The sequence below is a fragment of the Schistocerca serialis genome, chromosome 2, assembly GCF_023864345.2.
Source record: "Schistocerca serialis cubense isolate TAMUIC-IGC-003099 chromosome 2, iqSchSeri2.2, whole genome shotgun sequence".
NCBI classification, from domain to species: Eukaryota; Metazoa; Arthropoda; class Insecta; order Orthoptera; family Acrididae; genus Schistocerca; species Schistocerca serialis.
In genome coordinates this window covers 1,089,703,768-1,089,731,257 of record NC_064639.1, presented here as the reverse complement: position 1 = coordinate 1,089,731,257, position 27,490 = coordinate 1,089,703,768, and the positions used below count along the sequence as shown (strand labels likewise).

The 27,490-nt window shown below is 45.1% G+C and overlaps 1 protein-coding gene across 3 annotated transcripts in view; it reads left to right on the top strand.

The window, feature by feature from the left end:
• LOC126458540 (serpin B8-like) overlaps positions 1-15,539 on the top strand; it is a 206,324-nt gene extending 190,785 nt beyond the window's left edge. For 2 of the 3 annotated variants that reach the window (XM_050095656.1, XM_050095653.1), the window contains one exon: positions 15,218-15,539. In XM_050095656.1, coding sequence (XP_049951613.1) covers positions 15,218-15,369 — 152 coding nt within the window. In that variant the 3' untranslated portion in view covers positions 15,370-15,539. Of the gene's footprint in view, positions 1-6,947; positions 7,304-15,217 lie in introns of those variants that run through there. The other variant, XM_050095655.1, reaches the window with a different exon arrangement.
• Positions 15,540-27,490: the final 11,951 nt, after the last annotated feature.

Below are 27,490 nucleotides of genomic sequence, written 5' to 3'. Positions count from 1 at the left end.
TTATCAATATGTCTCAGACGGTTGCTAACGCTTCTTTTTGTTGTGCCTATATAGACCTTTCAACAACGGCACGGTATTTTATAGACACCTGGTGTAGCTAGAGGTTGTCGTTTATCTTATTTTGATGGTGGGTCTGAAAACAGTTTCCACATCGTACTTGCTTAAGATTTTTCCAATGCGATCAGTGACCTTACTGATGAATGATAAGAACACTTTCCCCTTGGGTCGGTGCCGATCCTCGTCCGTCCTGGTTGTCAGTCTAGGGTGTAGTGCACGATCTATCTCTCTGTTGGAATACCCATTCTTCTTGAAGGTCGGTCTAAGGTGTTCAGTCTCATCATCCAAGTGAGCTGGTTCACACATTTTGTGCGCCCTGTCAATGTTTTATTCACTCCTCTTTTATGTCTTGGGTGGAGGTTAGAATCTTTCTGCAGATTACTTTCAATTGAGAAAGTTGGCAATATCAGAGATCATAGCACAGCCGACGTCATGTGATTGACAGCGGCACCCCCTGGATGGCTTATATATACGGAGTCCATTCGCGTTCTCGTTGCAGTTCGCCGATTGTCCTCTGAGGACGCCTTCCGCAGTCGAAGGCGAAACGTCAGGGGAGAGATCTATGTATGGATCACGGCATCTCAGCCCGGAAGTGTTAAGTGATGAGTGTGATGTCCGTTTGGAAGAACTACAGACGACAACATCCAGACAATTCAGGTACTGGTTCGCAGCAATCGCAGATTTTCCATTCATGAGGAAGTTTACAAAGCAGTTCTGGAACGTCTTCGCCACCAAGTGGCGGATTTCCGTCGTCGAAGAGTTGAACAATTGGCAGAAAGTCCTGGACGATGTTTAGAGAGACCTAATGACTATGTTCAAAAATAGTGTCACGTATCTGTGTCTCTTGTCAGCGTAATGCAGCATTCAACTAAACTTACTTGGCCTGCAATAACAATGTCCATCTTACTTAATGAAGTTATCTCGTATTTATTAAAAGGACTCCCGCTCCTGTTGGGGAGGATGTGATACTACACTCTTACGACAGTAGTCCACACAGACTTGAGTGAGGGAAGGATGACACTGATGTGAAGGTCGATAGCAGCATGTCATGAGCTCACACAAATGCAGGATGATTTTCGATCGGTACCCCTGGGATTTGTAGTGGGATGATAGAGGCTAGCACGAGTGGGGTGGCTGTAGGAATCTGGAACATTCTATAAAAATTAGTACTGGAATACTTTAGTAAATAACTTTTGCTTAACTTTGTCCTGCTACTGCGCTCCAGGAACGTAACTAACAAGAACTATATTTCTTGAGTAAAATGACTCATTAACAAACATTAACTGGATTATACAACAAGCAAGACAACACAATTCCGGTTTTACGTGCGTAATGCATGCGCGAACCTAGTGAGGTGAAGGCTATTCTAATCTGACTTCGCTAACGACCTGTAGCTGACTCGGCCGGTGCGATCCGCAAGGCCCTGTCCGTGCCATACGGCGGCGGTGCAAGCGCCAGCCGGTCCAGAGAGGTTGCAAGTGCTGGACCGCTGTCGATTATCGAAACCTCTAGCGTGGTGTCGAACGTTGACACCCCAGATACACCGTTGAAAACCATCAACGGCTGGTAGCTGAGCCTTATTTAAATGCTGCGCAGAAGTTTCTGGTGAAGCTAAGCTGGATTCTCGAAACTGTGCTTCAGTAATTTACTTCTGCATGTATAACCGAGCGCCGGTGTACACACAATGGAAAAAGTTCGTTTTGAAAACTTTTGATGAGAGCCTTCATCAAGATGACTACTGATTGTCTCTCGTTGTTTATGTACGCCGCCTGACAAAAAAAGCAGCATCCAGGACTCATAGCCAGATGGTGACGTAAGTTCATACACGTACATAGCACCAATGGGTATGTTAATGATTAGAGGAGCAATTCTCTGCGACAGGTACAGCTGCCATCAGACAACATTAGTGTCGTTCGTGTTTTGTGTTGTTACTAATCCTGGCAGGGTGTATAAGCTGAGTGAACAGCACCTCATGTTGAAGGTTCACTGTAAAAGACACAGAGATGCCATATACTCGTATGAGACAGAATTATGAACACCTGACAGAGTATGAAAAGGGCCTCAGTGTGGGACTCGATTTTGCCAGCTGGTCGAATCCTCCAACACCCAGATTTGTGGGGCATTCGTGTGTGACAGTTATCCCGTGTTGGAAGCATAGTAATGTGTTGTCAGCCATTCTCGTGGTCAAGTTTCGGATAGACTACGTCTGACCACCACAAAGTAGGATCGCTATATTGTTCACCAAGCATATCGTAACGCCATCCTGCTACCAGTAATGGACTCACTGTAACATTCTGAATCGTCATGCACCATTGGTAAGAGACTGTCAGTAGAAGGACTAGGGAATTTACGTCCCACGCGTAGGCTGCCGTTTAATGCCACACACAAACAACTGCTTTTGCAGTGGTGCCGTAACCGGCAAGCGTTCACTGCTGGTGAATGACGTCACATCGTGTTCTGCGACGAATTGCGGTTTGACGCTACCCAAGATGACCAACGTCGGCGAATATGGTGGTGAGCTGGCGAGAGTCCCATTCTACCAACGTTTTTCAAAAGGCACTGCCGTGTTACTCATAGCATCATGACGTGGGCAGCCAGTTCATAGTGACTCAGGGAACTCTGATGTCATAATGGTGCACTGTGGATATCCTGCGTCCTTGTGTGTTGTCCCTCATGCGACAATATCGTGGTGCCATTTTTCAACAGGACAGTGCTCGTCCATGTGTGTCACGTGTCTGTCAACTTATGTGATGTCTCCTTAGAAAAATTAATGAATGACTGTGCTTAAACTGACACAAAATATTTTTTTTAGCGCAACGCAATCTGACTTTCAATAATCCCTACGAAAGAATGGCCCTGACTAACATTAAACTATACCTTTCACAAATCACTTATCTCACAAAAATCTTCGTTACTCAAGCTACTGCAATACAGCGAGCGCCACTACTGCCAGCTAAATAAAAGATTCAAACTACTGAATGCTCTAACTACTGATAGGCATAGTTAGCAAATGAAAGATTTTGATAGAGAAAAAACAATGTATTTACCTTAATATTGTTCAAAAGTCATAATATATATATAGCAGTTCATGACATGCAGTCTTACAAATTTCAAAACTCCGCTATTTCTCTCCCCACATCCACCACTGCTGGCGGCTCACCTCCAACTGCGCACCGCTACGCGCTGTTAACAGCCAACTGCCCAACACTACAATGGCAAATTCCAACAATGCCACCCAGCCACAGACTGCACACAGCACAGCCAGTGACTTTCATACACAGCGTTACGTGGCGTTACCATTAAAAAAAGCTAAACAGCCTACTTACAAACTGCCTGTGTGATACTGAAGTACTCCCATAGCCAACAAGACCTCCAGATCTGTCCCTGATGGAATACATTTGAGACCAGGTCAGACGTCAGTTTTGTCCCAATACCTAGGATATAGAGGACCAGTTGCGACAGCTGTGGTCCAGATTGCCGCGGGAGAAGCTACAACGATTTTATGATACCCTACCTCACCCAATTAGTGCATGCATCGAGGCTGGAGGATGTGCGTCGTCATGCTGATAAGTGGGCTCATACTACCAAGTTCTTTATCAGTGTCACTCGATTTTGCACAGTAATCTACACTGATCAACCAGAACATTACGAGCACTTACCTAATAGCCGATATATCCACCTTTGGCGCGGATATCACCGACGACGCATCGTGGCATGGAAGCAGTGAGGCGTTGGTCGGTCGCTGGAGAGTGTTGGCACACGTGTCACCTAATTCCAATGAATTCCAGGTAGGGGGCGGTGAGTTCTGAAGTGATGTTGAATCGCATTCCAGATGTGTTCGATTGGGTTCAGATCTGGCGAGTTTGGGGGTGTGGGGTGTGGGGGGGGGGGGCATCAATTGGAAATGGGCACTGCGTTCCTCGAACCACTCCATCACACTCTTGACCTTGTGACATGGCGAATTATCTTGCTGAAAAATGCCACTGCCGTCAGGATACATGATCGATATGAAGGGGTGTAGGTGGTCTGCAACCACTGCGTGATACTCCTTGCTGGCTTGCACGAGCTCCGTGTGAACCAAGGATGCCCACGTGAATGCTCCCCAGAGCGTAAAGGAGCAGCCACCAGCTTGTCTCTGTCCTGCAGTACAGGTGTCAAGGAGCTGTTCCCCTAGAAGAGTACGAACTCACACCCTCCCATCTACTTGATGAAGAACGTCCAGTGCCGATGGTCACGTGCGCGTTTCAGCCATATTTGCTGATGTCGTGGTGTTAACACTGGGACATGCATGGGTCATCAGCAGCGGAGGCCCGTCATTGGGAGTGTTGTAGCAGCCCTTTTTCTGTTTTCGCTTTTCCGTCTAATAGCTGAAAGTTTGATTTTATTTTTTACGCATTGACTGTCATTGAAGGGTTTTACTTTTATTTAATATTGTCCCGGCTAAGTATCAGTTTGATTACTTTTAAAACCTAATGTTAAACGTGGGTCACTACACATATAGTCTTCCCAACTTTGAGAGAAAAAACTTTAGTAGCTTCACTACCAATGTTTACAGACGACGATACTTTAACCTTTCGTTCAGTTGTTTTAGTTACGGATCGCTAGTTTGTTCTTGGCATAACGTTTATTAATCTAAGTTAAATTAATGTTCAAGACTTGTATTATGTTTCAAATTAACAACATCAGTTTATTGACAAGAATTATTAATAAATAGGTTCACTGATACGATCTCATTCAAAGAAGTTCTTTAATTAGATGTCTAAGTAGGATTCCCGCTAGATGTTAGATAATGTCCTGTCACTTTCGGTAAATAAGTTATTTCTATTTAATATCCGCAAACTGTCATTAACTATAATCACTAGTCGCGTGAAGTTAAAGTTTCCCACTATCACAATTCAAAGTCCGAATCTGGTTAAAAGTCTCAATTCAGTCAGGCGTTCAAATATTCACACGAATTGAAATTAAATCCAAAGAGATTACTATTCAGCTTCCCGTTTATCTAATCTGATAAATGTCCAAATTAAAGTCTTGAATTGACAATCCTCAAAAACAATCTCGTCACGATCTATTCTTGATCCCCATTAAAGTCCCAATTGTTGTTCTCTAAAGCTGTACGTCCTAAATAACTTCCGAACTAGAACAGACTAGAGACTGGAGTATCGTAATTACAACGTACGGCTATTTATACTTTAATAAACACTATCTTTGGTGACCCAGACCTACGTTATATGAATATAATATTGATTTTCTTACGTATTGGAATAACTAATATTTTAATATTTTCTACTGTTTTTCCCCCTTCCCATGTTTCTAAAATTTATAATTAAATTTTCCTTTTCTTTTCTTTTGCTTTCTATACTAGATATTTCCATCTATTTGTTTTTTATTTATTTTTCGTAATTACTACTTTTGGAGGGACTTGGGTCATTTTGTGAATTGATATTTTAACGACATGGGAGCTAATTTGGGAGCTATTTTTGTTTTTTCAACACCGAGAGGCGCTGTAGGTGTTACAGTGTTCTGTGTGTATTCAGACATACTTGTGCTCTGCCCAGCATTAAAGTCTGATGTTACCTCCGCAACAGTTTGCCGCGTGTCCGTTTTACCAGTCTGCCCAGCCTACGACGCCCAACATTTGTAATGACGGGTGACGACCCAATTTCACATCTTGATATCGTTTCATCTTGGTTTCGCCACGTGTTGAAGACACTCCCACGTCACTCCTCGAACATCCGGCAAGTTCAGCTTCCGAAATGCTCTTGCCGAGCCTTCTAACTATCACAGTCTGGCCTCAGTCAAACTCAAATAGATTGCTTGTCTTCCGCACCACGCTCAATGGTATTACATGCACTGTGCATGTGTCTGAACAGTCGGGCGACGCAGCTGTCTCCTGGACGGGTTTCTATCGTTAGTAGGTCGTGTCGTATTTTTAGCTGCCGCTCGACAAATTAGCAACGGCCACTGCACTTCAGCCACCAATTTTGGAAACATGCCGACAGGAGTTAAGGAAAGTCCGCCTACTAATTTTAATTTCTGCTTAGTGTGACGGATACATGTTGGCGAGTTAAACGAGTAGCATCCGACAGCACACACGCTGTATTGATTGCTACAAGAACACAAGCTAGCAGTGTACCGTTGTATCGGAACTTTTGCTGGCATCCCCTGGAATCATTACTGTTAAAAGAACGCCAGGCTACGTAAGTCCAATACGTCCGTGGCAGGAGACCAAAACGCCGTTGTGTCATTGCCGTTCCTCTGGCGTTATTCATACTGTACAACGTAACTTGGCCATTATCGATCATTAACCGTAATTGTACACTGACATATTTGGCTTTGTAATGTCATAGTTTTCATAACTACTAAAATTCATCCATAATCATCAAGAACAAGGCTGTGCTCATTTGGGGAACACAGAATGTTGATGCGAGAGCCGCTCTGCTCGACCAACATGGGGAATTGGGGTCTGCTTCCGGACTAAGCGGACGTTCTCAGGGATTGTCGTGCCATGAAATACAAACGTCTCCTGCTGAAATATCACCAGCCGAGCGCACCTTGCACTCAGTAACACCTGTTTATATGGTAGATAATGGCAATGCAAAGTTTTGGAAAACGCTTGTTTGGATACAAACGGTTGCGGTCAAATGCTATGGTGCTTTTATACAAGGGATCACTTTGTAGTAGCTGAAGATATTTAACAATGTCGATTATTTATAAGTTTCATAAAGTGTAACTGTCTTCTTTTAGTTTAACACCAATTCTATTACAGAGGTGTAGACGTTCGTATAGGTTGAACCTGTATGCAAAACTAAAATTTTCAACAATGTCTGTAAATTAGCTGTGTTAAATTATTGTGTTACGCTTAGTCTGAAAGGTTGATTTATCTGTTGCAGCTCTGGAATTTATTCCAGCGCCAGGTGTATTCTACACGCCTCCACCACCAATCGTTTTCAAGGCAGACCATCCCTTTCTCTTCTACATACTGGATCAAAAGACGAGGGTGGTGCTCTTCGCCGGACGCATATCCGATCCCTCACATTAAGAAGCCCACTCTGGTTCAGTATTAATACCTTGTCCACTGAGTCCGCGTCAGGTTTCTGCAACTCATCGATTTTTTTCTGATAACTGTGCTCAGCACGATCTATCAGTTTATCATAAATTTATGTAACCTTGCATTGTATTCAAGAAAAATTATAGTTCAGTTCAACACTGTTTCGAGGCTCAGAATAAAGGGGAATGATCAATGGGAGTATCTTGTTAAAATTTTTCACCATATTTGTAAGACAACAAAATACCGGCCGATCAAAAAGTCAGTATAAATTTGAAAACTTAATAAACCACGGAATAATGTAGATAGGGAGGTAAAAATTGACACACATGCTTGGAATGACATGGCGTTTTATTAGAACAAAAAAAAACATTGTTCACAAAATGTCCGACAGATGGCGCTGGACAGCACAACGTCAATGACTACGCATCACAAACGTGTATAAAAGGAGCTGTAATGAGAGAGAGAATCTCCATGATGATCACCCCTTCCCTGACACCCTTAGTAAGGCCAATCACTTTGCCTCCCACCTCTCCGATGTGTTTTCCATCCCCGATGATCCCCAGTTCGATTACTCCCTCTTCCCGGATATCCGCGATCGAACTGACACCTCTGTCCCTCTCCTCGCTCCTTGTTTCCAGTACTTGGACAACATTGCACACACGGAACTCAATGCCCCTATCACTACACAGGATCTCATTGCTACACTCCGCACGAAATGCAACACCGCTCCTGGTCACGATCGTGTCACCTACCGTCACCTTCGTGAAGCTCCTGTCTCTTCCTCTCCACCCTGGCCAGGCTCTATAATGTACTCCTGTCCACCGGTTACTACCCTGACCTGTGGAAACCTCCCGTATTCTGATGTTCCTTAAACCTGGCAAACCGCCGTCCGCCGTCTCCTCCTACCGTCCCATCAGCCTTACCTCGGTCTTCAGCAAGGTCCTGGAATCTATCCTCACCCGCCGCATCCACCAGCATCTCCGCCAGCACCTCCTCCTTCCCATTACCCAGTGTGGCTTTCGGCCGTCCTTCTCTTCCGACGACCTTCTCCTTCACCTCACTCATCTCCTTGCCGAACAGCTCAATTCCCGTCGCTCCGCAATCTTCCTCTCCCTGGATCTCAAACGCGCTTATGACCGCGTATGGCATTACGGTCTCCTCTTCAAGCTCCAAACCTTCGCCCTTCCCATTAACTACGTTCGTCTGATCGGCTCCTTTCTCTCCCGCCGTCCTTCCTATGTCACCATCCATAACACGGATTCCTACACCTTTTTTCCCTCCGCCAGTGTGCCCCAAGGCTCCGTCCTCTCCCTCCTTCTGCACCTTTTGTATACGGCGGACATGCTGCCGCCGTCACCCCCCGTCCACCTTCTCCAGTTTGCCGATGACACCGCCTTCCTTGCCCTTGCCCCCAACCTGCAGCGCTCCCAACACCTTCTCCAATCCCATCTTGACCGGTTCACTGCTTGGTGCAACCAGTGGTTGCTCAAGGTCAATCCCTTCAAAACCCAGGCGATCATTGTAGGCAAAACCACCCCTTCCTTCCGCCTCCTTGATTTCTATCTCACCATCTATGGCTGTCCTATCGCCCTCACTCCCACCCTTAAGTACCTTGGCGTCACCCTCGACCGTCACCTCTCCTGGACTCCCCATCTCCGGACAGTCCAAGCCAAGGCACACTCCCGACTCCGTCTCCTCAAGCTCCTTTCCGGCCGTACGTGGGGTCTCGACCCCTCCACAATCCTCCACACCTATAAATCCCTCATCCGCCCTATCCTTTGTTACGCCCATCCGGCCTGGATCTCCGCCCCCCTACCTTTTATAAATCCCTCCAAATCCTTGAACGCCATGCTCTCTGCGTCGCCTATCGCATCCGTCTCCCCTCCCCCACGTGGATCCTGTATGATCTCATCCCCTTCCCCCACCTCCTCCTTTTCCTTGAAAGGATCTGGATCCTGTACACCTCCCGCAAACTCGATCCTCCTCACCCGCTTGTCTCACCCATCCTCTCCCACCCCCACCCACTGCCGCGCCTGTATTCCCACGTCCCACCCGGTCTCCATCTCTCCACCCTCCTCACCCTCTCCCAAGGTGGCTTCCGCCAGCTCCCCCTCCCTGATGATGTCCTCCTCCCCTCCATCTACCCCTCCTATCAACTTTGATCCTCCCCCCCCACATCCTGTGTCCTTTCCATTAGTCACCCTCCCTCCCTTCTCATTCCTTTTTCCCCATCCCCTCCCTCCTTCCCTCTTCCCCCGGGCTTCCGCTCCCCCTATTTCCCCTGCCCATGGCATCTGCTCTCCCCTCTCCCTCTCCCAGCCCCCCTCCTCCTCTCTTGGCAGGTCCCCGGACTCGTACACGGATAGTGAACATTCACGCGCCGGAGATCAACGCCTCGTGTTCTGTGTGTGCCGTCGTTTTGTGCTTAAGTGGTTCACTGTTATTCGTTTTGTGCACCTTCGTTCACGTGTGACAATTTTCGTTTCTGTCTGTGTCCAAGTGTCTGAACAATTTTATCTTGTTGTCTCCGTCTATATGTCCACCATGAATTTCCTCTAAATGTCTTCATTTGTATAGCTGTGTTTCTATGCGGGCAAAGAGCGGCGTCGTACGCTGCTGAAGGCCTGCCTGTACTACAGGTTTCAAAATAACAATAAAGAAGGAAAAAAAAGAGAGAGAGAATCAGATGCGCCAACAATCGCAGCATGTTGACGTTACCTGAAAAGACGCTTTTAGTGAAACTGTTTTATCAGAATGGGGAATGTGCTAGTTCAGCGTTACGATCCTATCGCCATAGGAAGGGGATTCAAACGGGTAAAGGTCCGTTGACAAATGCAGCTGTGGCGAGAGTGATTTCGAAGTTCGAAGCCACGGGTTGTTTAGACGATAGACCCCGTAGTGGCCGACCGAGCACAAGGCGTAATGCTGCTGAGACAGTTCAGGAAGAAATGGAGACTGTAGCGGGTTCGTATATGCACGGGAAAGTCAGCGCTCGTACAGTCGCACGTCGCACCGGCATTCCATACACTACTGTTTGGTTGGCACTGGGGCGTAACCTCCGATGCTATCCGTACAGAATCCATCGGCATCACGAACTGTTACCTGGCGATTTAGTGGCGGAGGGCATTTGCGATGTGGGCGTTTAAAAAGATGGCGGAAGATGAGCATTGGTTGAGTAACGTGTTGTGGACCGACGAAGCTCATTTCACGCTCCGAGGGTCTGTCAACGCCCACAACTGCAGAATTTGGGCTACCGAAAATAATCCTAGAACTGTCGTGGAAACTCCATTGCACGACGAGAAAGTCACGGTATGGGTTGGATTTACCACATCTACCGATATCGGGCCTTTTTTCTTCGAGGAAATGCGTGATTCTGGTTTTGGAACTGCTACCGTGACGGGTAACAGGTACGCCGATATGTTACAGAATCGCATCATCCCCAGCCTGGCTGATAAACACCTGCTGGAACGTGCGATGTTTATGCAGGATGGCGCTTCACCCCATATTGCTAGACGCGTGAAAGATCTCTTGCGCGCGTCGTTTGGTGATGATCGCGTGCTCAGCCGCCACTTTCGTCATGCTTGGCGTCCCAGGTCCCCAGACCTCAGTCCGTGTGATTATTGGCTTTGGGGTTACCTGAAGTCGCAAGTGTATCGTGATCGACCGACATCTCTAGGGATGCTGAAAGACAACATCCGACGCCAATGCCTCACAATAACTGCGGACATGCTTTACAGTGCTGTTCACAACATTATTCCTCAACTACAGCTATTGTTGAGGAATGATGGTGGACATATTGAGCATTTCCTGTAAAGAACATCATCTTTGCTTTGTATTACTTTGTTATGCTAATTATTGCTAGTCTGATCAGATGAAGCGCCATCTGTCGGACATTTTTTGAACTTTTGTATTTTTTGGATCTAATGAAACCCCATGTCATTCCAAGCATGTGTGTGAATTTGTACCTCTCTATATACATTATTCCATGATTTATTCAGTTTTCAAATTTATACTGACTTTTTGATCACCAGGTACAATGAAAAGCCTAGTGTATTCAAGTATATCACACTTTGTGGCGTCCATGTGTACAGGTGAATGTACGTCAGCAGACAAGCCCCTTTCACGAGGTTCCACTTCGCACCATCTTCTTGTTGGTGACAATGCATGAGGTTTCTGTATGTACAGGCGGCGGACCAAAATATGGAAACACCATAAGCACAACACATTACCTTGCCTAAGGTGGTGTAGATAGACCTTTGGCATTTGAACCAACTTCCAGGCGTCACGGAATGGATACATACAGAGCCTGTAGGGCTTTTAAGGTAATCTTATTCCATTTTTCCAGCAAAACAGTGACTAGTTCAGTTGTTGGAGAGTAACGGCGATAACGCACATTTCTCTCCAAAGCAGACCACAAGGGCTCAGTAATATTGAGATCTGGCAACTGTGATGACCAGGAAAGAGGCGACAGTTAATCCTGATGCTCACAAAACTAGACCTGGATTATGGGAGCTGTGCGATCAGGGGTAGTGTTGCCTCGTCCAGATCATCACCATTGGGGAAAAAACACTCTACCAGGGGTTGGACGGTCACATAATCCTTAGCAGTAATGCTACCTTGCATAGTAGCCATGGGGATCGTGGAATACTACGATATAGCTGTCCCAGTCAGCAACAAAACCACGCCACGATTCACTCTTGGGTCGTAAACTCGGCCGAATCTGGAAATAGTGTGAAGCAATACTCGTCTGACCAAATGACGTCCTTCCATTGTGCCGCAGTCCAGATTTGAAGAGTTCGGCACCACGTTTACCTGTTATGGGGATTTGAGTCACTGATGAGTGGTTTTGAAATTGGAGATCGCTCTGAAATTCCCTGCTACAGGAGCCCCCTTCGTGTTTTTTGGAGCTGGAGCTGAGTGCGATGGTTAGTTCTGGAGTGGCTTTTCCAGCTGTCGTCGTCTTACTTTCCGTCAAAATCCTCTTCAATGACCGTCCATAACGATCACTTAACATGCACTTTCGTCCGCGCTGTGACCTAACGGATGATGTTTTTCCGCTGTAGTTGTATGAGACGTAAGTCTTCGCTACGGTGACTCTTGACACTAGAAACACTTTGCTCCCTCGGTTACGGGAGCACCCACTGCCCGGGCACCAATAATCCGCCCACGCTTGAATGCACTCAGCTCCGACCTAACGCACTCACGACTGCACAGAACACTGTTGTGTCCACGGCAGACACTTGCAACATACTGAGGACTCTGTACAGCTGCCGTTCGTTGTCAATTATAACAGCACAACCTGCTTACTTGGCTGGCATCTCCGTTTATATTCAAATATGCACTTGTCGCTGTTTTCCATATTCTTGTTCGACCTCTGTAACTAGAACACAGCAGTCTCCTAAGCTTGGAATGAGGTTTAGGAAGCAGCATAAGCGCGTGTGACAGAAATTGCTACACCACGAAGATGACGTGCTAAGGACGCGAAATTTAACCGACAGGAAGAAGATGCTGTGACATGCAAACGAATAGTTTTTCAGAGCATTCACACAAAGTCCTGACATGAGGTAAGTTTCCAACCGATTTCTCATACACAAACAGCAGTTGACCGGCGTTGCCTGGTGAAACGTTGTTGTGATGCCTCCTGTAAGGAGGAGAAATGCGTACCATCACGTTTCCGACTTTGATAAAGGTCGGATTGCAGCCTATCGCGATTGCGGTTTATCGTATCGAGACATTGCTGCTCGCGTTGGTCGAGATCCAATGACTGTTAGCAGAATATGGAATCGATGGGTTCGGGAGGGTAATACGGAACGCCGTGCTGGATCCCAACGGCCTCGTATCACTAGCAGTCGAGATGACATGCATCTTATCCGCATGGCTGTAACGGATCGTGCAGCCACTTCTCGATCTCTGAGTCAACAGATGGGGACGTTTACAAGACAACAACCATCTGCACGAACAGTTCGACGACGTTTGCTGCAGCATGGACTATCAGCTCGGAGACCACGGCTGCGGTTACACTTGACGCTGCATCACAGACAGGAGCGCCTGCGATGGTGTACTCAACGACGAACCTGGGTGCACGAAAGGCAAAACGTCATTTTTTCGGATGAATCCAGGTTCTGTTTACAACATCATGATGGTCGCAGCCGTGTTTGGCGACATCGCGGTGAACGCACATTGGAAGCGTGTATTCGTCACCGCCACACTGGCGTATCACCCGGCGTGATGGTGTGGGGTGCCATTGGTTACACGTCTCGGTTACCTCTTGTTCGCATTGACGGCACTTTGAACAGTGGACGTTACATTTCAGACGTGTTACGACCCGTGGCTCTACCCTTCATTCGATCCCTGCGAAACCCTAGATTTCAGCAGGATAATGCACGACCGCATGTTCCAGCTCCTGTGATGGCCTTTATGGATACAGAAAATGTTCGACTGCTACCCTTGGCTAGCACATTCTCCAGATCTCTCACCAATTGAAAACTTCTGGTCAATGGTGGACAAGCAACTGGCTCGTCACAATACCCCAGTCACTACTCTTGATGAACTGTGGTATCGTGTTGAAGTTGCATGGGCAGCTGTACCTGTACACGCCACCAAGCTCTGTTTGACTCAATGCCCAGGCGTATCAAGGCCGTTATTACGGCCAGAGGTGGTTGTTCTGGGTACTGATTACTCAGGATCTACCACCCAAATTGCGTGAAAATGTAATCACATGTCAGTTCTAGTATAATATATTTGTCCAATGAATACCCGTTTATCATCTGCATTTCTTCTTGGTGTAGCAATTTCAATGGCCAGTAGTGTACATTGCAACTAAGTAACAGAATGATGTTACGGTTTACGAGACTGCCATTTGGAGGAAGTTGCGTACATGTTGTTTAAGAAACACAAAAAAGCTGTTGGTAATGCAGTTTAATTGTAAACTCGAAATTGTGATTAAAAGTGTTTGAGTCTGACTGTATGACTGAATCGTGATGCACACTGAAAACGTTCGTTTCCACAAATTTTAAATCAAGCCTTTGATTGTGGCGACTACTTGCAAAAGGAAGGAAGATTAGAGTTTAACGTCCCGTCGATAGCCCATTGTTTATGTACCGGAGGTTTGTTATCTTTTAATTATAGGAACACTGGTGTGTGAGACACTAAAAATACTAGAAGAGCTTTGATATGTGGGCAGAAAAATAAGCGACTTCGGCCGAAGTGCAGAGGATATAACATGCAAGCTGGATATAACAAGAAACATTTTTCTGAAGAAAGTAATTTGTTAACAACTTATAAAAATTTGAGTGTTTTGAATTCCTTTATGAAGCTATTTATCTGGAGTGTAGGCTTGTATGGGAGTAAACTTGGAAGATAGATAGTCTAGACAAGAAAAGACTGGTAGCTTTTGAAATGCGGTATTACAGGAAAATGCTGAAGATTAGATGCGTGGCCAGCCGGTGTGGCCGTGCGGTTCTACGCGCTTCAGTCTGGAACTGCGTGACCGCTACGGTCGCAGGTTCGAATCCTGCCTCGGGCATGGATGTGTGTGATGTCCTTAGGTTAGTTAGGTTTAAGTAGTTCTAAGTTCTAGGGGACTGATTACCACAGATGTTAAGTCCCACAGTGCTCAGAGCAATTTGAACCATTAAATGCGCGTATAGAACAACTATCGAGGAAATACTGAATAGAATTGGGAAAGCAAAGAAATTCGTTTCACAACTTGACTGAAAACAGGAGATAGTTGACAGGACACTTGTTGAGGAATCGGGGGAATCAAATTTCTAATGGAACTGAGAGGATGAGGCTAAAACTGCAGTCGGAGATGCAGGTTTGTAAGCCCGTTGGTTGTAAGTTATACTAGTTATGAAGGCATGAAGAGGATCCCACAGGACAGCCTAACTTGTACAGTAGGAGCAAACTGGTTTTCGGACTGAAGACCACAATTCTTATAAAATATATCTTTTACCCCGTCTTTTTTTCAGTTATTTTTTAGATCTGAGCACGTTCGTACAGAATGAAAGCGGCTAGCACAGGAAAACGAAAGATTTGGAGCCATGAGTGAAAACAAGCTGTGATGATTTATTGCGTAAGGCGCAATCTGATACGCCTATTTATCTGTTGCAGCCGTTGTCGTTACATTACCCCCATCGCCTGTACGCCGGACACCTCCGCCTCCAATAGTTTTCAAGGCAGACCATCCCTTCCTGTTCTTCATATTGGATCAAAAGACGAGGGCAGTGCTCTTCGCGGGACGCATCTCCGATCCTCCATCATAAGAAGGCTGCTCTGGTTCAACGTCACGAGTTTGCCTGCTGCTGAAACCTAAATTCTCTGTGCTTCTAATATATTTCTAATAATTGCACTCAATATGATGTATCATACAGTCAGAAATTTATGTAACCTTGAATTTTATTTTAGATAACGTACTTAAGTACAACATTGTATCAAACCTCGTAATAAAGAGAAAGTAGCAAAACATCTTATGGAATCTTGTTAAGGTAATAGCATTCCCTAAAAAGTAAGAAACTCTGCTCTTAAATTCAATCTAGTATTCTGCACCTTACACTGAGATGATGACAGTCATTGGATAACTCCTAATACCGTGCGGGACCTCTTTTTCCCCGGCGCAGTGCAACAATTCGACATGTCATAGACTCAACAAGTGTTGGAGGTCCCCTGCGGAAATATTGAGACATGCTATTCTATAGCCGTCCATAATGACGAAACTGTTGCAGTGCAGGGCTTTGTGCAGATTACTTCCCATGAATGTTCGATGGGATTCATGTCGAGCGATCTCAGTGACCACGTCATTAACTCGAATTGTCCAGAAGGTTCTTCAAACTGATCGCTAAGAATTGTGGTCCGATGACATGCGCATTGTCATCCAAAAAAGTTCCATTGTTGTTTGGGAACACGACGTCCCAGCATGGCTGCAAATGGTCTCCAAGTTGTCAAATATCCAGAGGACCCACTCCATTTCATACAAACACAGCGGACACCATTATGAAGCTACCACCTGCTTGCACAATGCCTTGTTGACAACATACACTCCTGGTAATTGAAATAAGAACACCGTGAATTCATTGTCCCAGGAAGGGGAACCTTTATTAACACATTCCTGGGGTCAGATACATCACATGATCACACTGACAGAACCACAGGCACATAGACACAGGCAACAGAGCATGCACAATGTCGGCACTAGTACAGTGTATATCCACCTTTCGCAGCAATGCAGGCTGCTATTCTCCCATGGAGACGATCGTAGAGATGCTGGATGTAGTCCTGTGGAACGCCTTGCCATGCCATTTCCACCTGGCGCCTCAGTTGGACCAGCGTTCGTGCTGGACGTGCAGACCGCGTGAGACGACGCTTCATCCAGTCCCAAACATGCTCAATGGGGGACAGATCCGGAGATCTTGCTGGCCAGGGTAGTTGACTTACACCTTCTAGAGCACGTTGGGTGGCACGGGATACATGCGGACGTGCATTGTCCTGTTGGAACAGCAAGTTCCCTTGCCGGTCTAGGAATGGTAGAACGATGGGTTCGATGACGGTTTGGATGTACCGTGCACTATTCAGTGTCCCCTCGACGATCACCAGTGGTGTACGGCCAGTGTGGGAGATCGCTCCCCACACCATGATGCCGGGTGTTGGCCCTGTGTGCCTCGGTCGTATGCAGTCCTGATTGTGGCGCTCACCTGCACGGCGCCAAACACGCATACGACCATCATTGGCACCAAGGCAGAAGCGACTCTCATCGCTGAAGACGACACGTCTCCATTCGTCCCTCCATTCACGCCTGTCGCGACACCACTGGAGGCGGGCTGCACGATGTTGGGGCGTGAGCGGAAGACGGCCTAACGGTGTGCGGGACCGTAGCCCAGCTTCATGGAGACGGTTGCGAATGGTCCTCGCCGATACCCCAGGAGCAACAGTGTCCCTAATTTGCTGGGAAGTGGCGGTGCGGTCCCCTACGGCACTGCGTAGGATCCTACGGTCTTGGCGTGCATCCGTGCGTCGCTGCGGTCCGGTCCCAGGTCGACGGGCACGTGCACCTTCCGCCGACCACTGGGGACAACATCGATGTACTGTGGAGACCTCACGCCCCACGTGTTGAGCAATTCGGCGGTACGTCCACCCGGCCTCCCGCATGCCCACTATACGCCCTCGCTCAAAGTCCGTCAACTGCACATACGGTTCACGTCCACGCTGTCGCGGCATGCTACCAGTGTTAAAGACTGCGATGGAGCTCCGTATGCCACGGAAAACTGGCTGACACTGACGGCGGCGCCCGCATCTCGTGGTCGTGTGGTAGCGTTCTCGCTTCCCACACCCGGGTTCCCGGGTTCGATTCCCGGCGGGGTCAGGGATTATCTCTGCCTCGTGATGGCTGGGTGTTGTGTGCTGTCCTTAGGTTAGTTAGATTTAAGTAGTTCTAAGTTCTAGGGGACTGATGACCATAGATGTTAAGTCCCATAGTGCTCAGAGCCATTTGAAACATTTTGAACTGACGGCGGCGGTGCACAAATGCTGCGCAGCTAGCGCCATTCGACGGCCAATACCGCGGTTCCTGGTGTGTCCGCTGTGCCGTGCGTGTGAACATTGCTTGTACAGCCCTCTCGCAGTGTCCGGAGCAAGTATGGTGGGTCTGACATACCGGTGTCAATGTGTTCTTTTTTCCATTTCCAGGAGTGTAGATCTATGGCTTCGTGGGGACTGCGGCACACTCGAACTCTGCCATCAGTTCTTACCAAGTGAAATCGGGACTCATTTAATCAGGCCACAGTTTTCCAATTCTCAATGGTCCAACCGATATGGTCTCGAGTTCAGGACAGACATTGCTGGCGTTGTTGTGCTGTTAGTAGAGGCACTCGCGTCGGTCGTCTGCTGCCATAGCCCATTAATGCCATATTTCGCTGCACTGTCCTAACGGATATGTTCGCCGTACGTCCTACTCTGATTTCTGCTGTTATTTCGTGAAGTGTTGCTTGTCTGTTAGCACTGACAACTCTACACAAACGCCGCTTCTCTCGGGAGTTAAGTGAAGGCCGTTGGCCACTGCATTGTCCGTGGTGACAGGTACAGGGGACCGGCAAAATAATGTGAACAGTGGTAGTACTGGGACGGTTGTGTTTGACGGTCAACAATGCAGGTAAGGCACGTGTCGCGCTGGACTGCGCGTGTTCAGTACGGACTAGGCGTTGGGTACAGGTTGTTTACGAGTAGTGAACACTTCGTATTTGCATTCCGAGGTCGAGATCGACGTGCAATGAAAGACGTAACAGAGTTCCAAAGAGGGCAGCTTGTGGGGGTTCCTATTAGCTGGAGCATCAGTAACCAAGACAGCCAACTTATTGAACGTTCCGAGAGCAATTGTTTCAACAGTCATGACAGCTTACACAAAACATCATCGTGTAGACGTAACAGTGGGCATAAATCAAAACTAAATTGCAGAGATCGTCGTACGCTAACACAAATTGTGTCAAAACAACACAAAACTACGACGGCTTAAGTGACTGCAGAGCTCAATAGCCATTTTCGAGACCCGCACCTATCGACACTGTCCGCCGAGAACTAAATAAAGCGAATATTCAAGGACGAGCTGCTATATTGAAACCATAAGTGATGACAGCCAGCGCGAAGAAGCCTAAAACATGGAGTTAGGAGCATAAATCCTGAACGGCTCATCAATAAAAACACGTCGTATGGTCCGTCGAGTCAGTGTTTTCGTTATTCCGAACATTAAGCCGAGTTTACGTCGGGAGACCGCCAAAAGAAGCCCACAATCCTGGTTGCTTGATTCCAACGGATAAGCATGGATGTGGAAGTGTGATGGTGTGGGCAGCCATATCATGATATTCTGCGGGTCCCATCATTACTCTCAGTAGCCGTGTAACAGCCAACGATTGCGTGAGCATTTTAGGTGATCATTTGCACCACCCATTCACACAGCCAGGGCACAATCCCTGTACTTGGACATTATCAAACTCTTCTGGTCGGTAATGGAGTGCATACTCCGCAGCAGATTTCCACCTCCCTCGCCACTACAGGAGTGCGAAGAGTTTTTGATCGAAGAGTGGCGTAACAGTCCACTGGGGACTATACAATCATTTTGTGCCAGTATTCCAAGAAGAATGGCAGCTGTATTATGGGAAAATGGAGGTCCAACCCCTTATTAATAAATCGTTCCCAAGTAAGTTCAGGTGTTTACATTTTTTTTTTTTGCCTATCCCCTGTATTTCCTAAAAGGTGGTACTCTCGGCACACTGTTGACAGTATGGATCTTGGAATACCGAATTCCCTAACGATTTTTGAAATGGAATGTACCACCCTTGTACCTCCAACCAGCGTTCAGCGTTCGAAGTCTGGTAATTCCAAGCGTGCGGCCATAATCACATCGGAAACATTTTCACATGAATCACCTGAGCACAAATGACAACTCTGCGAATGAACTGCCACTTTATGCCTCGTGCAGACGATGCTGCCGCCACTTGTATACGCGCATATCGCTATCCCACGTTTTTTGTTACTTCAGTGTATGTCAGACATTGCTAACGGGAGAAACTACAACAGCAGGCGAGTACCTCTGATCAGATTCCACCTTATGCGTTCTTGTGGGTATTATCAATGTTTTACTGTGTATACTAGGTGCACACCAACCTAAAAAGCTTGGACTGTGATTTCTAGAAATTACTGGGGTCTTCTGAAAACATGATTAGAAAACGGTATTGGTAATTAAATTATTTAAGAGTATAAAAGAACCTAAACAGATAATGATCATGTATTCATCATACACCATCTGATGGAGAAATGCGCTATAATAATCAGTTTCTTATTAACTAAACTATTTAATTTTTGCGTACAATGTTTTTCATGGTACGGTGTTCCTCTGGAGCACTTTACAAGTAAATAAAAAATATTAATTTTTACATGAACTCATCAAAACTAAGCGGAAACTGTCACAACTGTAGAACACTGCGTCAGGAAGGTGGCATGCTCTTCCTGTGCACACATCAGGAGTCCAGTCGAAATTTCACATCTTACTTGACAAGTACTCTCCTGGTACACATTCACGAATGGCAGGTCGTCTCCTGCACGTGTTTTACTAATGTAAACTCAGGAACTGAGATAATTGCAAAAAGCTGATAGTGAGGCTCTCTATTTAACTTCAACCAACAGTTGGTTGTAGCTGGCCACTATAAGCAACGAAAACACTGTCACAGTGAGAGCAACAACTTAGGTATACAAAAGGTTATATATGTCATTTGTCGGTCGTCTAACTATGGAAAAGCTGTGGGACATTAAGGGATCTTCTTTCAGAAAACAGCAGGGGAAGGCAGTAGAAACTTTCCACTCTTGGTGTACAAAACTCATATTAACAAAAGAAGGTTTTTACAGATGTGTAACATTATCCCATCGACTGGTCATTCTCTTCACTCCAAGACGGTGGCAGAGGTGACTTAATTAAATAAAGGCACCAAAAATTTGGAGCGAAAGCAACTGACTTTCTCGTGCTGCTCAGGTGCTGCCACGGCGTCTCGTGCTTTGGCGTGTGTACAGAAAAGGCAAACCTGCCGTACTCAATTGTTCTCAGTGGATGGCAGAAGTGGAAATCCTTGTCTCTTCCTTCATTGAGGACAGACCTTAACTCTAGCTAAGGAAAGCACTGAGCGCGCTGCAGTCGCACTTCCATCAAATTGCTCAACTCTCCTGCGATGACATGATAAGACTCTGACGACCTACTGCCACAAACAGCAACTAGTGACCGTTTTGGGAGCGCACATTCCCAGTCAGAAAAACGCTTATATTTCCTCCCAAGCAAATATGTCCTGTGAATAAAACAACCACGAAATGGTGGCAGAGAAATGAAATAATATTGCGTAGCCATGTTAGACCTTCATCCCTCTTTCAACAAAGAATAAAAACCTCTGAAAATTGCAATATTCGTTCATCACCTGGCTTAGGCATCCCAGAAAGTAACTAACTCAACCAGGAAAGGACTTTGCAACTTCCGCCTTCCTAATCGGTCTATTAGATTGCGATATAAATGACCTTGATCTCCTACGCCTAATGAAATTTTACAGTGAGTAAGGTTGTCGTTATGGAGGGCGAATTATGCCCATTAGTAGGAGGAAAGGGTACAACAAACCCTTCTGAAGGAAGAATGTATTGTAAACCAAATTTAAATACTGATAACAATTTTGAAACGTGTGGAATTTAGTGCAATTGCTCACGAACGGCACAGAGGGAAAAGGATACCACCTAGTATTTAAAAGGAAAAATACTGATTAGCAAAAGAGAAAAAAGGATAATTTAACGGTCACCAACTCACTAGGGCTCCAGAATCCTAGGAAAGGTAATGGCAAAGAAATTTAAGCATATAATCACTGGTATACCACCTAGTATTTAAAAGGAAAAATACTGATTAGCAAAAAAATAAAAAAAAAATAAAAGCCTAACGTAATGCAAAAACTGGAAAAGGACTAGATACTTTTAATTATTGACAGACTGGATTGGATTTAGTTTAAGCAAATGAGCAACTAATTTCATTTTAACATAAGAACAGTAAATATGGACCAAGTAAGCAGAAGTCACTCGCTAAGCTAAATACGGAATAAAGGAAATTGCGCACCCTTAATTAGGGATGTATCTTTAGTTATTAGTTATGCCAGTGAAAACGTTACTTTAAGTAAGTGAAGTTAACAATCAAAGTTGCAAATTAGCTAAACATCTGTTATGAAGTACATGAATCAACAGTTACTGAGGCAGCAAAACTTAGATTGAAACTTGTCATTAGCAAACAAACAAAACAGACAGTAAATAGTTAGTCAGTTTTCATATTTTTACGTGGCAAAAATACGGAGTCAGCCATAGTAGAATTCACAAAAGTAGTACTTGATTCTCTTGATAAAGATGAGTGTGTCACAGACATGTTTTTGGATCTTTCTAAGGCATCTGATACAGTCGACCACAAGATTCTATTAAATAAATTAGAAGCGTTAGGAATAAGAGGGGTAGCTAATGAGGTTTCAATCATACATAGCAGGTAGAATACAAAGAGTAGAGATAACACATACTTCAAACAGATGCAAACATTTAGTAAAACACTTATCGGAACAAAAATACATTAATATAGGTGTTCTGCAAGGTAGCATATTAGGACCAATACTATTCCTGATATACATCAATTACTAATCCCATGAACTTCAGTTTTAAGAGGAAAAATGACAATGTTAAATGAAATGTAGATGGCACCTCTGTAGACTGCGTAACAAAAGCAAAATTTCTAGGAATGAATATTGAATCGCAGTTGAAGTAGTGTGAACATACAAAGGTACTTGCAAACAGAATGTCCTCAGCATGCAATGCCCTTAGAATCCTATCATCAGTATGTAGCATGCAGTGTCTTTTAGTTACATATTATTCACATGTACACTCAATTCATAGCTATGGAATTCTTTTTTGGGGAACAAACGCACAAAATATGAACACAATTTTCAAACTCCAGAAAAGAGCCATAAGGAAACCAAAAATACTAGTCGACCTCATTGTAAAGATCTGTTCAAAACACTGGGGGTTTTAACAGCATTTTCTACCAAGGAATAAAACTGTACAATAAATTACCAAAAGAGATTAAAGAAATTGCAAAAATACGCTTATTTAAAGAGGCAGCTAAAAAGTACCTATTATGCAATACATTTCATACATTGAAGGATTATTTAGATAAAACAGAGTAGGGGCTTGATAAAAAAATGTTGTACAAATGACTAATAATAATAATGATTATAAAACGTCCAACATTCCACATAACACCTTCACTTTTTGTTTTTTTCCTTCTTTTTTCCTTTCTAGAAATACTTACCCCCAAGCTATGCATGGCACAATACTAAGACCTCTTCCTCCTTCTGAACTCAACATCTCACTCATTATGGAGGGATGCTGACTCAGTTGTTCAGGATAGCAAGTGGGAAGTTGCAGTACAGAAAATGACACAGAGATCACCAGTGTGTGTGTGTGTGTGTGTGTGTGTGTGTGTGTGTGTGTAGTGAGTGAAGTGTTATGAAACGATGTGCATATAGTGTGTGCAGTGACTGATAGTAAGATATGAGTGAACGGTGTGGCATTACGTTATTTAATAAGTTGTTTGTAAAAAAAATATTGTACACCAGGAGTAAATCTAATGATTATGTCTAACTAGAAGTCTGTAAATATATGTGTATACGAATTAGCTTATTTTAAATTGGTCTAAACTTGTAAATACTTTGACATGTCCTATATCCTTGTAAGAAGAGATCCATGGACGAATAAACTACTACTACTACTACGATACTCGGTGACTGCATGGAAAGGAAAGGGACACTGCTTGGTAATTATGTCTGAGGACAATGCCAAAAGAGGTGTCCTACAAGTATTAAGAATTACAGGTTATTATTCAGGAATGTTAGTCATTAAAGTTTGTTAAAGAAAGGCCACTCCGTAATGCCTGTACCATATTAGTTATATTCTGTCAGTTAACAGTCTTACGAAGTCGTAGCTATGCGGACGACGAAGGATGTAGCCAACGACAACGCTCAGCTGCCGCTGTTGCTGCTGCTGGTTGAGAACAAGTCGTCTCCAGAGCCACGGATAATTATGGGACACGAAACAATTAGAATTACAGCTTTCTCCGCCTGTCCACTCCGACCGTGCTCCAAATACTTGCTGGTTAATAAAGTAGATGCGCCTCCACTGGAGCCATCGTAACTGCACAAGCCGGCTGTTGTGGCCGAGCGGTTCTAGGCGCTTCAGTCTGGAACCGCGCGACCGCTGCGGTCGCAGGTTCTAATCCGGCCTCGGGCATGGATGTGTGTGATCTCCTTAGGTTAGTTAGGTTTAAGTAGTTCTAAGTTCTAGGGGACTGATGACCACAGCTGTTAAGTCCCATTGTGCTCAGAGCCATTTGAACCATTTCGTAACTCCACAACCTCGTCCGCGGGAGCGCCCAACAAGCTCTTCCACACTCTTTCAAGACTCAAGCTGCTGTGTTTCCTCGATGCTCGCACCGCAATTGAGACTCTCCTTACGCAAAAATATACAACTGCACAGGTAATGTCATTGCTGTCATTGCTGTCGGTACATTCCAACAAAGTTTCCTTGACGATTATCCAGAAATTTAAAATATCTACAAAGTGTAAAACTTTGCTTCAGCCGTTTTTCCCCGACATTTGAGGCTTTAATGGAGCAAATTGGTTACAAAAAAATCAAATGTGAGTGAAATCTTATGGGACTTGACTGCTAAGGTCATCAGTCCCTGAGCTCACACGCTACTTAACCTAAATTATCCTAAGGACAAACACACACACCCATGCCCGAGGGAGGGCTCTAACCGCCGCCGGGATCAGCCGCACAGTCCATGACCGCTCGGCTAATCCCGCCAAATTGATTACACATGTATCATTCAAAGTGTTTTCCATCGCTGGCCACTACTTTCTCCCATCTTTCAGGCAGTGCACGAATACCGCGTCGAAAAAATTGTTCATCTTTTGAAGCGATCCACGAATCGATCTAATTTGTGACTTTGTCATGAGATCGGAAGTGTTGGTCAGCCAGGCCGTGCGCCATTGATCTAAAGAGGTGATAGTCAGAGGGAGCAATGTCTGGAGAATACGGCGGGTGGGGCAGGACTTCCCATTTTAACGTTTCCAAGTACGTTTTGACCTCCTTTGCAACGTGGGGCCGAGCGTTGTCGTGCTGCAAAATCACTTTATCGTGCCTCTCGCTGTATTGCGACCGTTTGTCTTTTAATGCTCTGCTCAAACGCCTTAATTGCGATCGACAATGAGCACCAGCGAGTGTTTCACTTGGTTTTAACACTTCATAGTACACGACGCCGAGTTGGTCCCATAAAATGCAGAGCATGATCTTGGAACCGTGAATATTCGGTTTGGCCGAATATCCCCATGATTTTTTGCGTTTAGGGTTATCGTAATGAACCGATTTTTCGTCCCCGGTCACAATGCGATGCAGAAATCCCTTCCGATTTTGCCTCTGAAGCAACTGTACACAAGCACACAAACGCCGTTCAACGTCTCTTGGTTTCAGCTCTCATGGGACCCAAGTTCCTTCTTTCTGAATCATGGCCATAGCCCTGAGACGTTTTGAAATGGCTTGCTGTGTCATCCCTCTAATCGTGCAATTCTTCTTGAGTTTGACGCGAGTCTTCACTCAGCAATGTGCCCAATTCTGCATCTTCGAAAACATTCTCTCTTCCACCACTATGCCGGTCTACGACGTTAAAATCACCGTTCTTGAACCGTTGAAACCACTCAAGGCACGTTCTTTCACTATTAGCGACCTTACTATACGTACTTGAGAGCATTCGATGAGACTCAGCCGCTGTTTTGTTCATATTGAAACAAAACAGTAACACCTCCCGCAAATGACGAGAATTAGGCTCGTAAACTGCCATTTTCAGTCAAGAACAACTTTATGATGCAGACACAAGTCGACTAATATTTGAATGAGGTCATGTCGACCGAGGTCCAAGCTAACTGCCTGACGTCTGCGATCTGTTTCTTTCGGCCGCTACTTACTGTTGTCGCCACCTATCGGCAAACGGCGGAAGCAAAGTTGGACATCTTGTACATTATCTAATTACATTTAGCTGTATACGTTTACAAATAATTACACAATTACATCCATTATATATTAAATATAGTCTCTGTAATAAAGCCTAAAGATTCAGAATTGGCAGTATAATACTAGTTATCAACGAATATCAAATGGCGAAAAGCTTTGGATGGTTCAGAACGTATTTTATCTGCATTTTACAGCTCTTAACAGTCTTGCATCACGATGGTACAGAAAATGTGCAAAACATCATGGTTTTAAGAATATCATGATATGAGAATTCGTATGGCACCTCAAGCTTACAAGTAGTTAAATGTAATAATAATATGGAAATATAACACCAGGAATCTCTGTGCCACATGATATTAATCAAACAAAGAGGTAATTTTTAGTATGGATTGGAAGTGCAGGCTAGTTACCAGGGTTGTAGTAACCATCTACGTCATTAATCAGATATATGCATGGACCATTGACCACCAGGCTTAATTTTATGCAACGTGATTATCACAACACCCTTTTTTAAAAATGTTTGACGGTTAAATACTTTGCTCAAGATGCAAGTGAATTTCAATTTGTAAATAATTTTCTTTAAAATTAAAGAGGCATTTCCGCTCTCTCAGGCAGTGTTGTTTGCTTAGTTCAAAATGTGTGTGAAATCTTATGGGACTTAACTGCTAAGGTCATCAGTCCCTAAGCTTACACACTAAAAATGGCTCTGAACACCATGGGACTTAACTGCTACGGTCATCAGCCCCCTAGAACTTAGAACTACTTAAACCTAACTAACCTAAGGACAGCACACAACACCCAGCCATCACGAGGCAGAGAAAATCCCTGACCCCGCCGGGAATCGAACCCGGGAACTCGGGCGTGGGAAGCGAGAACGCTACCGCACGACCACGAGATGCGGGCTTACACACTACTTAACCTAAATTATCCTAAGGACAAACACACACACGCCCATGCCCGAGGGAGGACTCGAACCTCCGCCGCGACCAGACGCACAGTCCACGACTGTTGTTTGCTTAGGATTACATATTTTGAAGACTAGTAAACGTTGAGCCTACACAGAGGACGTGTAGCAGCAACTTACAGACATTGCAGACAGTGTATAAAAAGCGAGTCCAAAGCAAAGTGGGTCATGATCAAAGTTCTGCATAAAACCAGGAAGTGCATCAGGCAGTCAGTTCAGAACATGGTGTTGGCAGCAGTGTGTGAACGAGTCTTTATTAAGCACTGATGTTGAGATTTGACTTTGTTTCATGATTCTTGTTGAGTACTGAGCAAACAGTTGGCAACACTCGGGAGCCTACCAGTGCGCGCCTGCGCTCTGGGACTCGTGGCCCCTGACGCTGCGTGCAGACTTCAACCAGAAGGGATGGCCTGATCTCCCCCCCCCCCTCCCTTTCTTACAATGAATGCTCTTTTGCTGCTGTGTGGAATGAAAATATCAACAACGAGTCTACACTGAGTTCATATCATTTAAACGATTATATAAAGCACTCCACTGGATGACTATGAGCCTACTTTGCTATTGTGTTCGTGATCAGATCTCATAAACTAATGTTCTCCCACATGAGAATAACATGGTTTCTGTAATAATGTTGGTTGTTTGCACAAATCTGGCACATGGAAGACTTATCTCTGGAAATTTGTGTCACAAGGACACTTTGTGAACGTGATGATTCGTGATAAACTATCTACTAACGTCCTCTAACATATTGTACTATGTCCGTTACTCTAGAAAAGCCCTTTTTATGTGTTCTAACTATTTTCGAGTTATTT